The 18,256-nt window shown below is 38.6% G+C and overlaps 1 protein-coding gene across 3 annotated transcripts in view; it reads left to right on the forward strand.

The window, feature by feature from the left end:
* Nucleotides 1–17,927, forward strand: part of fam171a2a (family with sequence similarity 171 member A2a) — a 38,864-nt gene extending 20,937 nt beyond the window's left edge. Inside the window, exons 3-9 of one of the 3 annotated variants that reach the window (XR_007928812.1) lie at nt 2,071–2,163; nt 8,875–9,033; nt 9,218–9,397; nt 13,426–13,539; nt 14,641–14,767; nt 14,943–17,312; nt 17,541–17,927. Coding sequence is in view for 2 of the 3 variants with exons in the window: in XM_051886300.1 (XP_051742260.1) it covers nt 2,071–2,163; nt 8,875–9,033; nt 9,218–9,397; nt 13,426–13,539; nt 14,641–14,767; nt 14,943–16,476 (2,207 nt within the window). In the remaining variant the exon portion in view is untranslated. Of the gene's footprint in view, nt 1–2,070; nt 2,164–8,874; nt 9,034–9,217; nt 9,398–13,425; nt 13,540–14,640; nt 14,768–14,942 lie in introns of all 3 variants that reach the window. The other 2 variants (XM_051886301.1, XM_051886300.1) reach the window with 2 other exon arrangements.
* Nucleotides 17,928–18,256: the final 329 nt, after the last annotated feature.

An 18,256-nucleotide genomic window follows, 5' to 3' on the forward strand; every position in this document is an offset into this window, starting at 1 on the left:
TAAAAAGACCAGAGCCCCTTCTGTTCAGGGCATCTGTGCTGTGTGTTCGTGCATGTATGCATAACTGCATGGGTGTAAATGTGCATGAATCGCCTGTGTCACGTTTCGTACAGTCAGTTCCTGCAAGTGACAAGCTTTCTTGATGTCAGAGGGATGCCTCTGTCTCAGGGAAATCTGAATGTATTCTACTATGCATTTGGGTCCTAATGTCTTTTGGTGGCCTGTTAAATATCTCAAATACATGAATATAAGCAGACAGTACTTATAGAAACTGATCTTTTTTTTTTTTTCTTTTTTTTTTTTGCTAATAATCCTGTGAGCATTCATTACATTAAAGAGCTTGAATAAAATCATGTTCTCATGAAATAAACACTGGAAAACATTGAGGTCAGTGTAGGCAGGGGGGACACACAATGTGCCATAGCAGATGGGAAATGGACACAGAGGATTTCTGCTCCCAGCATGCAACTGTCTTCTGGAGCACTGCCAGCATATGTCCTCCTGCCCATAGAGGAGCACTCAAGGGTGAGGTACATTTCAGATTAGCTGACAAAGATAGATATTGGCACACGAGTTTTAGAGCAAGAAAGAAAGACTTAAATATTAAGAAATATTTAATGTTGGCATCCCTGTTGAAAAAACAGCATATGCTGGTTAGGTATGTTTTGAAGCATGGCAGCTGGTTTGAGCTGGTTTATGCTGGTCCTTAGTTGGGCATGAACTGGTTTAAGCACTTGACCAGCTTAAACCAGCAGATGACCAGCTGCCATGCTTCAAAACATACCTAACCAGCATATGCTGTTTTTTTAACAGGGATGCTAATGGGTAATATTCAATTTATGCTTCTCATACTTAATATAATATGTCAAATGCTCTGTTTTTTACATCTTTATGTCTGTCCTCTGGACAAAATGTATATGGGTCCAAAACAAAGATCCACTGAATGGCAACAGAGCTGATGGTCTGGTAGTGTTTGACAGGAAGTCAAATAGCTGCAGGGCTATCTCAGATTTTGTCAGGTTTTACTTGGTGTCATCAAAGGCTCATTTGAAGAGAGATCATGGTTTCCTGCTGTGTTGCAAACCTGAGGATTTGACCATGCTGAGTCATGTCTCACACCTGTGAGTTAGCAGCTACATCTGGTGAACTACTGTATCTTCTACAGGAAAAACAAATCTTTGTGCTCTCCAGGGTAAATGATTCCTGAATATGAGATAGTTGAAGATTAACTGATTTGTATGGACATGTGGAAGGACAAATAGCATACAAATAATGCTAAGTAAGATGCAGAAGTTTGTTATGCTAAGCTAATGTAGCTTGAAGTAGAATGAACTTTATTTTTAAATGTATTTAACATGAAAAGTGTTCAGTTTTCTTTCTCCAAAGACTTGAGACGTGAATATTATGAACCATTTTTAAGGTCTGTTAATCACTGAATTACATCTATCATACGATTAATTTATTATGTATGTATATTATAAAAATTTGTATAGAATAGAGCGGATTGCACAGTATTTATATATGTAAACTTACTGTTATTATATATTGTCCTTTTCATTACATATGTACTGATTAATTAGATTTAGTAAAAACAGTAATATTGTCAAATATCATTACCATAACTGTTTTCTATTTTAGTACATTTTAAAATATAATTTATTCCTGTGATGTTAAAGCTGAATTTTCAGCATCATTACTTCAGTCTTCAGTGTCACATGATCCTTCATAAATCATTCTGATATGATGATTTGATGCTCAAGAAACATTTATTATGTTGAAAACCATTGTGCTGCTATTTTGGTGGAAACTGGTACTTTTTTTCAGGATTCTTTGATTTATAGAAAGTTCAAAAGAACAGCATTTATTTGAAATAGAAATCTTTTGTACTATTATAAAATGTCTTTACTTTTTACTTATTTACTTTTACAATTCAATGCATCCTTGCTGAATAAAAGTATTAATATCTTTAAAAAAAATAAATAAATAAATAAAATCTTACTGACCCCAAACTTTTGAATGGTAGTGTACTTATCCCTGTTTTTCTCTCTCTCTCTCTCACTTGTGTTTCAGTATACGCCTCCGTAAGTCTATATTTACTTCCCCAGAGACCGGCCACTCTCCTGCTGTATGACGATGTTGTGCAGTTACTATTGGGTTCTCCAGGTGAGTTACCTTTTTTTGCTTTAAAGAGATAGTTTAACATAAAAATGAAAATTCTCTTATTGTTTGCTCACCTTTATGTCATTCCAAACCTGTATGAATTTCTTTATTCTGTGAAACATACAAGAAGATATTTTGAGAAATATCCCAGTGTTTTGTTTTGTTTTTTTATTCATACATACAATGGAAGCTCCACAATGGGCTCCAAATGTTGTTTGGTTCTCAACATTTTGCACAATATCTTCCTTTGTGTTTAGCAGAAGAAAGAAATACATACAGGTTTGGAATGAAATGAGGGTAAGTAAATGGTGACTTTAATTTATGGGTAAACCATCTCTCTAATCATAGCGTTTAAAAACCGCAACTCTATTTAGTAAATTCACCAGTTTTTCTATTTATAGTACTATGAAAAGGGAATTACTAGGGAGAGACCTTTGAACTCAAACCTGTGATGCCCACATGAGCACCACAATTTTACTGCAGGTTTGGCTGATCTTTCAGTGATATGGGGTTACTGATACTCTATGGTGGCTCAGCCAGGCTGTGTTCCACATGGTTAGCTTGGAATCTGAGATCAAAAAGCAGCACCATTGATTCACACACATCCTGCAGTGTTTATATGTGCAGATGTGTGGAACTGCTGAGTTGGTCATTTAATAAACAGACTAACATTATAGTCTCGTATCTCAAGACCTGCCAATAAGCAGATCCAATTTAACTGAGACTGGACACAGTGTCTACGAGCTATTTCACCACGTTGCACGCTCAATAAACGTCCACTAAGATTTACAAACATGATCAAATGACACATTTGCTTTGGCAGGTGGTTGTGTCCTCTGGCAACGTAAGGAAGATTTACAGAAACTGCTGCCTGTGTGTGTGCTTTGCAGTGCTAGTCAGGTGTTTAATGAGCAGTGTTATGGCTCAAATTATGGTTATGGGAAAGTGACTTTTAGTTGAATGATTTCTGGGTGGTAAGTGATTTTACCCAATGGACTCCCTAAGTATGATGTAATGCATTTCATGCAAACTTGAATATCAGAGCCCTGCATCTCTTCGCTCTTTTTACTGTGTATGTGTGTGTAGGCATCCTGACACAGCTCTTTCTGCCTGATCCTTATCAACTTAATGAGCTCGATCTCTCTGTGCATAAAGGGACTGTGTAGCTGTGTGTGTGGGTCCCTGATGTGCTCAGTGATTATAGCTACATGCAGTCAAATGTTGCAGTGTCCTCCCATTCCCACTTCTTGCTGACAACAAGCCAACAGCTTGCTCTCATTCCCTCTTCTCATTCAGTAAGAGAGGCTCTCGCTCTAGAATACCATCAGTGCCTCCAAGCTGTTTCAGAGATAAATGGGCAACTTGTTGGGCCCAGCACAGAAAAAGGCCTCACAGTCTGATTTAGACATTTTAATAAGAGTGTAAAGTCCTTCAGTAATCATTCATTACTGTACCAAAGTATTATTTTTGTACCTGACTTGCACGTTCACACCAGGAGCAGTGAATATAAGGATTACTATAATAATAACTATAATAGCGTCCAACAACCTGTTATTTTTATAAGTGCGCACTGCAGTTTTGTTGTCTGCCACTTTAAATGCTCCAGCTCTTTAAAGTCAGGTTTTTATGACTGGATTCTTTAAATGTTTGTATCATTCATCAGCTGGAAAAAAAATGTTTTGAAAGTGATTCCAATGATATCCTCCTCTGTGCCATTATTGTTGTAGTTGTGGTTTGGACTCTGCTATTTTTATTTATTTTTTTAATTTAGAATGATTTTTAAAACTGTATCTTTATTGTTAACTTTACATTTATCGGTGTGAACAGGCCTAATGTTGAAACTGAATTAATGACAATTTTCTGTGAAAATTTGCAGCAGGCCACAGATGCTTTTTTACATTTATTTTTCAAGATCTTTCCATCTAATTCAAAAAGCTTAAAGGGATAGTTCGCCCAAAAATTATCCCATGATTTACTCACCCTCAAGCCATCCTAGGTGTATATGACTATCTTCTTTCAGACGAACACAACTGGAGATATATTTAAAAATATCCTTAACTTAGTCCTCCAAGGTTTATAATGGTTGTGAATGGGGGGGCCGCGTTTTGAAGTCAAAAATAATGCATCCATCCATAAAAAATAGTAATCCATACGACTCCAGTGGGTTAATAAAGGCCTCCTAAAGCAAAGGGATGTGTTTTTGTAAGAAAAATATCCATATTTAAAACTTTATAAATACAAATAACTAGCTTCTGGCGGAGGACCGTACGCAGGATGTCAATTTGTGGCGGAAGAATATCCTTTGACCTGACGCACAACGTAATGACGAACGCGGAGGTGCAGAGGACAGAGCAAAACAAATCACCGGTCACGGATTATAAGTCTCGAACGATAATTTTTAAAGAGAAATTTCAGATGATTTCGAAATGAGAAGAGGAGCTTGAGTTTGTTGCACAGCCCTATTTGTTTGAACCGTTAGAGGCGTCTAAGCTTACAATACTCCTACATCCTGCGTCATACACCATGTCTGAGGATTACTCATTTGGCGCAAGTCGACTTGTGCATTCTGCGTACGGTCGTCCGCCGGAAGCTAGTTATTTGAATTTCTAAAGTTTTAAATATGGATATTTTTCTTACAAAAACACATCCCTTTGCTTCAGAAGGCCTTTATTAACCCACTGGAGTCATATGGATTACTTTTTTTTTTATGGATGGATGCATTATTTTTGACTTCAAAACGCCCCCCATTCACAACCATTATAAACCTTGGAGGACTAAGGATATTTTTAAATATATCTCCGATTGTGTTCGTCTGAAAGAAGATAGTCATATACACCTAGGATGGCTTGAGGGTGAGTAAATCTTGGGATAATTTTCATTTTTGGGTGAACTATCCCTTTAAACTTGAGTTTTATTTTAGCAGCCAATGAAATATACAGTATATAAAATTGGCCACAACTTTGTCCTTGGAAAGAGATATCACCATCAGCCATCATTTCACAGTTGTTGTCCTATAGCTGAAGATTTATAAACTTGACTGGAACACAGTCAGCAATCAGTCTATAAACAACTTTATTCAAATGTCAAACAACTGTAAAAGCGTTATTTTAGTATAATTTATGTACTATTATAGTACATACTCCCTTAGAGGATAAAATGGTGCTTACTGAGGGAAGTAGAGGGAGATCAGAACTCACACTGGCATGTTTTTTTTCATGTCTCAAAACCCATTACCATGGCAACTTTGGCAGTGCCAGTAGAATGTGCTTTTTGAAAAAGGAGGGGTTATTAAAGTGTTGCATATCTGTCTCTGTTGTGTGGGAGGAATGTGTCATGTAAAACCTGATCTGAGATCTGCTAGTCTATCAGTTAGTTTCTGCTGCTGACCACTAACTTACTGTTGTAAAGAGCTTGTTAGTGCCCTCTGAATTGAGAGAACTGAATCATTCACAATACAATGCTTTTATTGTTTTGCACAAACATGCACCTTCAGAGTATTTGTTTGCACAGTCGGGTTATGTTTTCTGCAAGCATTTTTTATGAAATTGAGTCAAGCGAATGTTCTGACTGTAACAGCATAAACTCCGAGTCGTAGCGTGGGTGGATTTTTGTGTTCACAGCATGCCAGCCTGAAAAGAAGTCACTCAATTGATTTGGGCTTAAGGGTTTGTTTAGAAACATGCAAATATAAATGGTGAAAGTGAATGTTTGGAAGTCATTGTTGTGTTTAATTGTTGTGTTTGTATATCTGGATATCTTTAGGTGCATTTCACAACAGGAATTAATTACATTCACACCTCCATGCAACCCCATTTTATTCTATTTAGTCCTTTCCAGATTATTACAGAATCGCCTGAAAGAAATTTTTGATACAATTGTGATTATTTGCAGTAACCACAAACATTTTGATCTATATTTTTGTATATATTTTGTTAATTAACCATTAACAAAATATTCGTAATTTCATGATAGCCCTATATTTAGTTAAATCTACTTTACTAGTATGCATAAATCAGTCATTTATTAGTATCTCCTTCATTTTCTCTGGCCAAGAGGGGCATTACGTCTTTCTCTCCAAACAGAGCTTAAGCACATCTGTAACTGACAACATGTGCAATGAAGAGAGAGATGAGAAATGACTCCCTTGACTAGAGAGAGGGGCAGGGTGAAAGAGCAGAGAAGAGTGTTTTCCTGAGAATCAAGCAGGGGTGTGAGTTGAATGTAAATCTTCGGAGACTTGCTTGCATGAACAGCTTCCAGGCACAGGGCCTATTGAGATACAGATAGCAATTGAGTCATTCGACTGCTACCATATGGGGTGGGTGGTATGACCAAAATCAAATATTATGGTATGAGTATTTTTAATACCATTTAATTTTGATCGCAGTAATTATACATATCACAAAATATATTTGCTGACAGTTCAACAAGAAATGTTTATATTTTAACAACTTGTGTGAAAATGCCTTAATTTTTAGAAAATGAATGAAATGCTTCATAAATGAAATGTATATAAAGTTATTATGGATGTCCCGAGCTGATCGCAAGGATTGGTATCGGGGCAGATTAAGATTCCTAGGTGTTACGAGTGTAAATGATTATCATTTCAATTATATGATGATATGCTCATCTTTAGAGTTTATATTTCTAGCTATGAGCTATAATAATGGTTAACGTTCCTGACGTAAATGTCCATAAAAGTCCAACTAATGGGTTATGAACCATTTAATCTTTTTAAAGACAAAATTTACATTTATTCATTTAGCAGACCATTCATTTATCCAAATTTACATTCATTTATAGTAAGCAGATGGTACACATTTATTGACCTTTGACCCCAAGCTGGCCACTTCCACAATTGAAGGTATCTATATCAGAGTGGGTAACAGACACTCAGCATTAACTCTCATTGTTTTCCTCAGATAGCTTGACCCCAAGGTCAGCAATACTAATCTATAGCACTCAAACAGCCTTCTGTACAAAAGGCCCACTGATGCTAGTAACATTTATGGCTTTGTCATGGAAATGGTGATAAATTGGTTGGTGTAGATGAGGGAAGTGCACTTTAGTGATTTATCTTGAGTGGTATGTCTCTTTGGTAAGGTCACTCCCTCAGGGGTTTTAATTTTCTCAATCTAGCTCTCTGTCCGACTTTAAAATGATGCGTGTCAGTGAATGCTCCCCTCTGAACCAGAAAGGTTTGGCCTGTTGGTAGCAACTAAAAGAGAATATAGGAAACCTAGAAAGTTTGGGGTCAGGGTTAAGAAATTGATTGTTTCCAATTACTTTTGATGTTATCTGTATTCATTTGCATATGTGTGACACAACAAGAAATTTTAAGGGGGTATATTTTTTATATGCAGTTATGTTCATTCTGTTCATGAAGACATTTGTGAGGTTTATCACTAACTATCTCTCTGACAGTACACTGCCCCATCAGAGGGGGAGGCCAACCACATGATACTGCACGTAAAATTCAAAATGCCCAAGCTCCTTAGGAGGCTTGCCAGTTGGCGATGAATCAGTCCCAAATAGACTGTTCCGTTCTTTTACTGCATAATCATAGTTTTCAGTGTCAGGTTTACAGGGGATCAACCCATCTGCAGCCCAATCCTTGTGCAATTCTAGAGAATTGGAAGCTTTGTTGGCCAGACACTGTTGCAGCCTTCCTTATCATCATGTAAGATGCAAATCACTACTTGTGCCATGACATGCAGTTAGGCTAAGATATTAGTTTGTGAATAGGCTCACATTAGTCTTGCCATTTATAGCCTAAATGAATCTCACACTTGTCTTCAATGCTGGTATACATGTTTGTTTCTATTGCTCAAAAAGAGATGGCCAGACAAGTGGTATAGGGTTTAATTTTAGCAATTCCTGTGGATGATTTGCACTATATTAGTTTCTCCTCTCATCAAGAGATGGATATGGTAAGTAAATGAATAACTGTGATCAAAACAGTTGCCAACAAAGAGAGAATGTCGCAGCCTGCCAGCTTTCAACAGTCCCCAAGCACTGCTACGGCAGCCACGTTATCCTGGATGTCTGGGCCGATCAGTGATCAGCTAACCCAGCACTAATCGGAGCAGACAGCCTATAGTGAGAGATACACTCTTGTATTTTTAGGCCTTTCTATTTGCCTCTCGCACACTAAACAAGCCGAGTGGAGGAGGGGAAAGGATTACTGCAATGTGGATTCTGAGCTCTGGATTCTTCTTGTAAAATGCTTTAGGAAACTTTAAAGAACTCCATAGTTCTGGAAAACATTTTCTTTATATTCTTGAGGTATTTTAGCAATTTCTTGAGATTATCCCCCAGATTTGTACATAGTTACCTTGCAATTTCAACTCTCTCTGACTGGCAAGAGAGGAGAATAAAGCATAGTAGCAGCCTTAGCAGAGAGGTTGAATCACTTGCTCACAGCAACATTGGTTTTAAAGGAAGTGGTTATTGGCAGAATCCTATAAAACTGAATTCACAAGTGAATCACATGGAAACAACAAATCCCAAAAGCAGCTCATTATTAGGGTTGGGAACCAATAACTGGTTCTTATTTAGAACAGCAGGGCAGGGCAGCCATTGTAGTTCGATGTGAGAAATAGTTATGACTCGGTTCTTTATCATAAACAGAATCCATAAATTCTTTACGATTAATCCATTCTTACTCAGTATACCTGTAAATTTCAAAAAAGTCTTATCAAAATCTCTGTCTAGGATCCCGGAGACAGCCATGGGTACAGCTTCAGAGGAGAGCCATCAGACCACCACTAAACGTCTCCCAAATCACCCTTTCTGCAATGCTCACCTCTTCCCGCAGTCAGTATGAGCTTGGGGGCTTCCCCTACCCCCTCGCCTTGGAGAACAACTCAACAGGCGAGTTTATCCAAACACCTCTTCAAAGAAATATGTTTCTGTGGAGTTACCCATCCATCTGGCTATTACCATTTACCCCCTTACTTTAATCATTCATCATTGCGTAGAATAATGTAGTAAACAGAGGCTTGCAATTGTGGCTTCATTGAGTGTAATCCATTTTCTGCTATGAATTATGATTCAGGAACCAACAGTAGCTGGGTGGAGCTAACTGCACTAGCTGCAATGTGTGCTCAGCTCACTGGGCCCAACGGCACTGAGGTCCAGGTGTCAGAACCCATTCACATCTCTATCCCTCTTCCGTCTGACACTCCTCTCAAGACTGCCACCAGTGTCCCAGTATGGAGGTTCGAAGACAGAACAGGTAAACAGCATTTTACAAAATTTGGGTTAACCCTAAACAACATTATGCATGTGGACAATTTTATCCAAAGTTACTCCTTACATAAACCAGACTAGCTAAATTTGTTACCAATGTGATTAGGAGGGTGATCACAAATGCCCACTTTAGGGGCACTATGTTCTCTTGCTGCACCCTTTTTGCTGATCCGCATTCCATAGTGCCCTGTTGAAAAAACAGCATATGCTGGTTAGATATGTTTTGAAGCATCACAGCTGGTTTGAGCAGGTTTATGCTGGTCCTTAGTTGGTCATAAGCTGATTTAAGCTGGTCCTGAGCTGGTTATAAGTTGGTCCTGAGCTGGAGCTAGTTGCTTATGACCAGCTTAGGACCAGCACTTGACCACCTTAAACTAGCTCAAACCAGCTGCTATGCTTCAAAACATACCTAACCAGCATATGCTGTTTTTTTTTTCAACAGGATGGTCTAGTACCCAATAGTTCAGGGGTGTCCAATCCTGCTCCTGGAGGGCTTCTCCACTACTGAGTTTATCTCTAATCCTAATTAAACACCTGAACCAGCTAAACAAGGGTCTTCAGGATTACTAGAAACTTCCAGACAAGTGGCAGGTTGGAGCTAAACTTGGTATGACATTGACTTTTCTGTAGCAGGATTGGAAACCCTTGTGATAGTTCATGCAAAATTTAAGTCAAAGTGTGGACCTCCAGGAGGACCTCGAGGGCTTAATGCAGCATTTGGTAGAGGGGATCATAAATTGTTAATAAGTGTACAAGGAGCAGAGAGAAGGTAAGAAAAATGGGTAAGAGTAAAGGGGAGATTGAGAAAGACACTGTTCAACTTTGCAGATTTAGTTGAGAGTTATTCAAGCAGGTTCAGATAAAGTGAGAGCAGGTGAAGTAAGTGTGCAGTACAAATCAAAGAAAGCTGTTAGGTCTTCTCATATCAGAGAGATAATAGCCTGCCAATTCATAAAGCAGAAATCATCTCCAGACACCGACCCTGTCACGACTTAGCTCCCAAAACAGGATGCGATTTAGTACCTGGCAAGCTCTGCAGAATTCCCTAGATCCTTCACTGATGCCAGCTTAATAAAGAGAACAGCTCTGGTGGAAAAATCAATACAACTAAAAGAGGGTATCGGCTCACTTTCTGGCTTTACATTTACGAAAATAATTCCCTTAGATTGCTCTTGATATAGTTTCATGTGTCATTCCAGGTTATCTGGTATTTTTGTGTTCTCCCTAATGTCTGGACTGCTTATTAGGATCTCTCCTTAAGTGTAGTAAAAGATTCATTTAGCCTCTCTTAGCTCTACAGCGAAATCTCAAATGATTTTAAACTAAGCAGCTTAGTCTATGGCAACCTAATCCCAGCTCCCCCTTTTACCCACCCATTGCAGTAGGCAGGGTAACACTTGCCCAAGGGGAATTAAATGGTGTTGTATAGTCTTTGTTTTATTAAATAGTATCCTGCTACAATGTCTTTGTCCCTTGGCATGTATGATTGCATGCATGTCATTCCTGGATTGTTTTCCTAAACTGGTCTTGGTGGGTACAATAATTAAAGATGACCCATAATGCATTTAAGGAATGTCTAATCCATCACACAGGACTGTGATGGCTGTCAGTAAGAGAGTCAGTTGTCCTGGAAAAGCCTCCTCTGACACCTTTGACCCTTGCCCTGACAGATAAGTCTGTTGAAAGGATGTTCTGTTGTCAGAGTATCGCCCCCTACAGTACAGGACTTAATTTCTTTTTAATATTGGATGGATATTCATACAGATTTAGCATTATGTAACAATGCAAAAATGATGTATAATTTATAATATATTAGAATAATTGATATATATTAGACTAGGGCTGGATTATTATTTGAAAAGTAATAGAAACCGAAAATCAGAACCAAAATCAGAAAATATTTCATTTTTTTAATCCTGTTAATACTTTCCCCTTAAAAACATACTTATTTATTTGAAATAGAATTCTTTTGTAACATTATAAATGTCTACTGTCACTTTTGATACATTTAATGCATCTGTACTGAATAAAAGTATTAATTTAAATGATTACATGTAAATATTAATAATTAAATCATTTACATTCAAAAAATGTTTAGAAATCTTACGCACCCCAAACTTTTGGGTGGTAGTTACAGTCGGTTTCCACAAAAATATTAATTATCAAAAACTATTTTCAACATTGCTAATAATAAGAAATGTTTCTTGAGCATCAAATGATTTCTGAAGGATCATGTGACACTGAAGAGTAATGATGCTGAAAATTCAGCTTTACCATCACAGGAATAAATTACTTTTTATAATATATTCAGATAGAAAATAGTTCATTTAATTTGTAATAGTATTACACAATATTATTTTACTGTATTTTTGATAAAATAAATGCAGCCTTGGTAAGCACAAGAGTCATTAAAAAAAAAAAAAAAAAATCATACTAACCCCAAACTTTTGAATGGTAGTGTATGAATCATGTATTCATAATTAGGTAATCATTTTAGTCTTATTTATTATATGTCATATATTTTGATTCCTAAAAAAAACACAATTTAACTATATCATTCAGTCTTATAAATTCACAGATATTTGCACAAGCCTCTAGTCCCTTTTCAAACTAAAAGACAAATGCTTATTAGATATTTATTTAGATATTTTTCAGACATGAATGATAAGGTAGGCAAGCCAAGGAAAGAAAGATTTTAGAGCATGTAGCAGCTTAGTACATGGAGCTGCTCAAACGGTGCCAACATTTACCAGGATGCTGAAAAGTCTATCTAGATGGAGAATGCTGGACAGCTTTAGAGAAAGAAACCCTGAAAATCCAGTGTGTGGGGGTGGTCAGAGAGAACTGCGTTTCAAAGAAGAGTCAGTTCTGCAGAACATGATCCTGTATCCTTGAGTGTGGGCAGATATAATCTTTCAGTAAGTGTGTCTTTGACCATGTGATGGACGCATGTGGCTGTAAACTACAAAAGCCTGTATTGTCTAAGACTTTGCTCTGTAGACTGTAGAAATGTGGATGTCGGGAATATAAATGAGAAGGCGGTTACATTCTCAAAAACAACCCAAAGCCCTGAGTCACTCTCGTATACTAACACAGCACAAATTTACATGATGTCACCGACAAGTCCCAGCCCTCTGCTTTATCTAAAAAAGGTGGGGCCTGAATGCCTCAAAGTGTTCAGATTATGAAAACATTCATTGTGTTGCTGAAATTTGCCATGTGACTACTAATGTGTTTGTTTTGGATACAGATCACAGAGCAAATAGCCCATACAGAGACAGGGGATGCTTATGCTCATGGTACTTTAAGGGGCTTACTATACTGGGAAAGCCCCTGCTGAGCTGAACATATAGCACCTTCTAGTGTGCATAATTACACATTGCATGCAGCTGCCTGGGCCTGTTTTGTTCATTTTTTGTGCTCTAGTTAGGGTTTGGCACTTAGGATTCTGCTGTAGAGCTAAAAGTGCACAAAGCTGTGAAATCTGAAACGATAAACAAATAATATTTAATAGGCAATAAAAGCCTAATAAAAATAGTTTAATTTTGTTGTTGTTGTTTTATTACTATACTGTATAGTAACAGGTCCATTTTATATGCTCCAGTTGTGAAGTCCAGCACAGGGAGAGCATTTCATCTTTAGTAGAGGGAGACATTTGAAAAATCGTATTTGTCAGAGTTCACCCTGTCAGAACATATTAACTCTGTGCTCTTTTGTCTTGCCTTAGGGCTTGTTTCAAAATTTGTGCCCCTCACTGCCCTGCTTTGGTGCACCATATTCCATTATCTGTGTGATTTTGAATATTGAATGGTAACCTAGACTGATCCTAGGCCTAAAATGACTTTTTAATGAAGAAAAGCTATTGGATGTGTAATTTGGCATGGTTTGGGTCTAATCCGTCCCTGGCGCATTGCCCATTCACATTTAATTGAGCTTTTCCTGTATGCTGGAGCAAGATTTCATTGCATTTATCCATGTCTGCTCATTTTGTAATGAAGTCCTGGTTTGCTGCAGGTCTATGGGTCAGAAGCGGTGCTGGATACATTAAAAAAGAGGGCACTCAGATGACGTGGAGTTTTGTGGCTCCAAATTTAGGATACTGGCTTGCAGCATTTCCCTCAACCTCAGGTGAGGCCAGCAGCAGTTACACGGCATATTATATTGTATGATAAACAGGAGACATTTTGAGGATATAATTAATATTTTTATGAGCTTTAGATTTTTCTGGATCAGTGGGCTTCATTCATGAAAATCGTTCGTGATGTAAATTTTCGGATTCATGAAAAATGTTCTTATTTTCAGAATGTTTATTGGTACAAAAGAAACTTACACCTGCTCCATACCACATGTAAATGGTGCATAAAACATTTGAATGTTCTATGATCTTTTAGGCAAACTGCATTTTGATGCACTATGTAATAATATTTCATGAGTTCATTTGTCTTTTTTTTTTTCTGTTCAACTTTGAGTAAAACGCAGCGCTCGTCACTATCACTTTTTACCCAGCCGTCCAATCACATTGGAGGAGGGGCGGGACAAATACTACACCGATATTATAATATATAATATTCTTCAAAATGAGATACTAGTACCGGGTTACTGTTGTGGATATTCCAAATGCTAAAAAAAAAAAAAAAAAAAACGCTACAAAGTGCTCTCAAGCGCCACCAGCTGGCTGTTTTCAGAAGAGCACCAGGAATTTTTTCAGCTGGCTAAAAAAGCCTTGATGGACAGATGTTAATTGAATATTTATTGTTAGGCATATGGCCTATTAGTCTCTTTTGCATTTATGCAATATACTGGAGCCAAACCTAAGAAGGGAAGGTTCCACAGCGTTCCTGGCACGTAATTTGCTGAATTGTAAATCATAGGGATTATACTAATTGTGAATGAGCGTGCACGTGCACCCTATTTACGAATGATTGGAATTCATTAACATACACACGTTTAACTATCAAATCTGATGTTTACGAAGCGTTTGTGAATCTGAAGGAGATGTTTCGAGAAGGTCTGTTTTACGCGCAAATTACTCCGAATTTACTCATATTTACGAACGTTTCATGAATGAGGCACAAAGACTTTAAAAATGAAATTAATTTAGATAAAAAATTTAGTTTAATATCCATTTTCATCTTCTTATAACATTAATTTCTAAACATGGTTGGTTTAATTTTTTAATGCTTAAGAGATGGGAAAATAAATCAAAAATACTTTTTTTGTGTGTTGAAGGAACAGGTCTGAACACCTCTGGTCTAAGAGACATCACTACCTACCACACCATTTTCCTGCTAGCGATTCTGGGTGCCATGGCCCTGCTAGTGCTTATTCTGCTGTGTTTGCTACTGTACTACTGCAGGTATCGTTGCTCTATAAAAAGTCTTGCCATTAGCTGAAGATCAGTTCATTAAGCAAATTGAGAAAGACACTACACTTCATTTGTATTTGTTTTTGTATTTAGGTGAAACTGTAGTAGGCAGTTGTGTTAACAAAAATTTGTATTAAATGTTTTCTTTATCTTATGATATTTCCAGGAGGCGATGTCTGAAACCTCGGCAGCATCGTCGAAAAATGCACTTCTCCTCCACTCTGGAGAGTTCAAAGAGAGACCAGGGTACATCCACTTCCCACCTCAATCTCATCAGCGGTGGACACGTGGAGACAGCCTCCTCGGCCGGTGACCATGACGGCATCAAATCTGACATTTCCTCCAACCGTGATCTCCACAGCTCTCGAGAGGACTTCTTCAGACATGGCCCCACACAGAGACTGCACAACTCTAGGATGAATGCTGACACAAAGCGAGGAGAGAGCTTCCCATTGAAGGCCACTCGCTCTTCAAACACAGGAACTCGAGACCCGCTCCTACAGGACGACTATAGCAAAGGTTACAGCTCTGCTGAGGACTCCGATGAGCGCAGATACCATCACCATAATGCTAAAGAAAACCAGGGCTATTCGTCAGACCCACCTTCTCCACCTCCACTTTTGCCACCGTTTGCTGGTCACTATCAGGATCACAGTCGGGACAGCAAACCACCGGAGTATTTTGCATCGGCAGGGGATCACCTCACGCGGCCCAGTTCTGTCAACACCCAGCCTGGCCAGCTGATCTTCTGTCACTCCATGGAACAGATGAAGGAGAGCATGTACCACAGCATGGTACCCACATTGGTCATCCCTGCACATTACATGCATATGTCCCCTGACCTGTCAGCTGTGGAGCAGGCAATGGAAAGGCAGCAACAGCTGCAGCATGATATGGAGGGCATCCAGGTTAGCATGACACTGCCACGGCAACAGAGTCAACAACAAAAGCAACAGCAGCAGCAGACCAGGCAAGAAAAGGAAGAGGAAGAGTCTAGCCAGCAAGCAGAAGGACCTTCAGAGGAGAACTGGGGATCGGAACAATCCACTGCCCCAGTCCGTATTCCTGTCCTTTTCAATGACTCCACTATTGCACAAATGAATGGAGAGTTGCAAGCAATGACAGAGAAGAAGCTGCTGGAGCTTGGGGTAAAGCCGCACCCTCGTGCCTGGTTTGTTTCCCTTGATGGTCGTTCAAACTCTCTTGTTAGACACTCCTACATTGAGCTGGGCAATGAAGCCATGCGTGCACCCGTGGGCCCCAGCAGTCTAGCCCAGGACCGCCGTACTGAAACACTCCCAGTGAGTTCAGGGAAATCTACTCAACGAAAAGCAAAAGAGGAGGGCAAGGTGAAGGAGGGGGGTGAAAGAAAAGCTCACGGAAAGATTTATTCCAAACTTCCCGTTATCGAAACGCCAGACTCAAGCAGTGAGTGCCATTCAGCCATGTACTCACCTGAGGAGAACTCCACAGCGCCACTGCTTGACGAGACCTCGGAGTCCAGAGGTGGGACGTTTCCTCGTAAAGGCCGCAGTCGTGACAATAGCACCCGCAGTAGTGCCAGCGAGGTCCACAGAGACTCTGTCACCAGTCCTGATGATGACAATGAAGCCGATGACAAAGATGAAGACGGTGAGAATAAGAAGAGCCCCTGGCAAAAGCGTGAAGAGAGGCCCCTCATGGTGTTCAACGTCAAGTAACTCACATGCTGTCCAGGACTGGTTATGGCACCATCTTGGCTATACCCTTCTTTTGCATAGATGCTCAGTAGTGATGAGGTGTAAAGATGCAGAGCTGGAAAAAAAGTCGGATGAAAAGCACAAGACACATGGCACTTACCTGAGTGCGGTATCTGTTCCAACAGTCAAGACTAGGTACCAAGAATTAGCACTGAATGCCGCTTGTAAAGAAGCGTCTGAAGCCCTCACACTCTCTTGGATGTCCTTCAGATGGTTTAGACATCTGATGTAGTTCTAGCAGCAGCTCATGAAGCCAGAGGGAGCTGTAACTTTGAATCTGCACTCAAGATGTTGTCTCGCTTTCCTTAAGTGATGCCCGTTTTTCGTAAGAATTACCATGAGCCATTTTAGAACTGACGTTGGGAAGCAATCCATAAGCCTTAAAGAGCTTTTTTCTTTTCATAAGAAATATGAATAAAAATGAATATAAATTTGATATTGATGAAAAAGGGGGCTGTTGTAAGGATTCAGAGATTTTATCAGTTTAGATGGCTTTTATTGTAGTGGTTTACGCAAACATTTAATTTGTTTATATGACTATGTAGACCTGAACCATTAAGATGTGTGGAAATCGTGCATTTCACAGAAAGGGATGAAATGGATGCTGAATAAATTTGTGTTTATTCCAATGTGACTTATCCTAGTGGTTGACACATAATGACACTGTATTTTGTACTGTTGGTAAAAGTTCCCCTTTTGTACTTATCTAAAACCAGTGTTGCCATTTTTAAATATATATATATATGTTTAGGGAGACTGTTTGGGCTAGGAAAGCTGCTTTTAGATATGAATAAAAGGTTCTGCTTATATACAGAACACATTTTGTACTCTGAATAAGCCTTCCTGTTGGGTCAGTGCAGCAACAGGAATTGTGTTTTGAGGGACTTGCTTTGGACACCCTGTGAAAATATGTTTTTGGACTAATCTTTGCTGCATTGCATCATAATTTTGCCACAAATCTGAACCACTGCAACTCTGTTAACTGTGGAAGTTAAAATTTGAACCTTTTAAGATATGAATAAAAGGTTCTGCTTATATACAGAACGCATTTTGTACTCTGAATAAGCCTTCCTGTTGGGTCAGTGCAGCAACAGGAATTGTGTTTTGAGGGACTTGCTTTGGACACTTGTGAAAATATGTTTTCGTACTAATCTTTGCTGCAGTGCATCAGAATTTTTGCCATAAATCATAACCACTGCAACTCTGTTAACTGTGGAAGTAAAAATATGAACATTTTTATTGGAGTTTTTGTGTGTGACTGAAGATGTACATGGATGAATTTACACAAAAAAAAAAAAAAAAAATTGTCAAGTATTTTTTTAAAGCAAGTATTGCTTATTTAGCACTCTTATTAAACTCTATGAACCACTTATTTGTAAATAACACCTTAGTAAATTTACACCCTCATTTTGGTTCTGTGCATTTTTATTTTTGTCTGATTACTAAACACCTTCGGCCATTAGTTACTGGCCAAATTCATATCACACTGTACCTGTCTTTTCCGTTCAGCAGTTGACATTTTATTGTAATACTGACTTTATGTCTTGCCCTCATAACATGTGAAGCATTAGCCAATTACCATTGAATTTGTTATTTCTAAAACTGAACGAGAACTTACCATGTACCGACAGAAGTCTCTCACCATTCCTCTTCAAACGAACTTCTGAATTTTCACAAGTGCCCTCAACTTCCAGCAAATTGTATATAGATATTTTTAGTGATGTTCCTACGTTATTACAGA

The sequence above is a fragment of the Ctenopharyngodon idella genome, chromosome 3, assembly GCF_019924925.1.
Source record: "Ctenopharyngodon idella isolate HZGC_01 chromosome 3, HZGC01, whole genome shotgun sequence".
In the NCBI taxonomy this organism is placed as follows: Eukaryota; Metazoa; Chordata; class Actinopteri; order Cypriniformes; family Xenocyprididae; genus Ctenopharyngodon; species Ctenopharyngodon idella.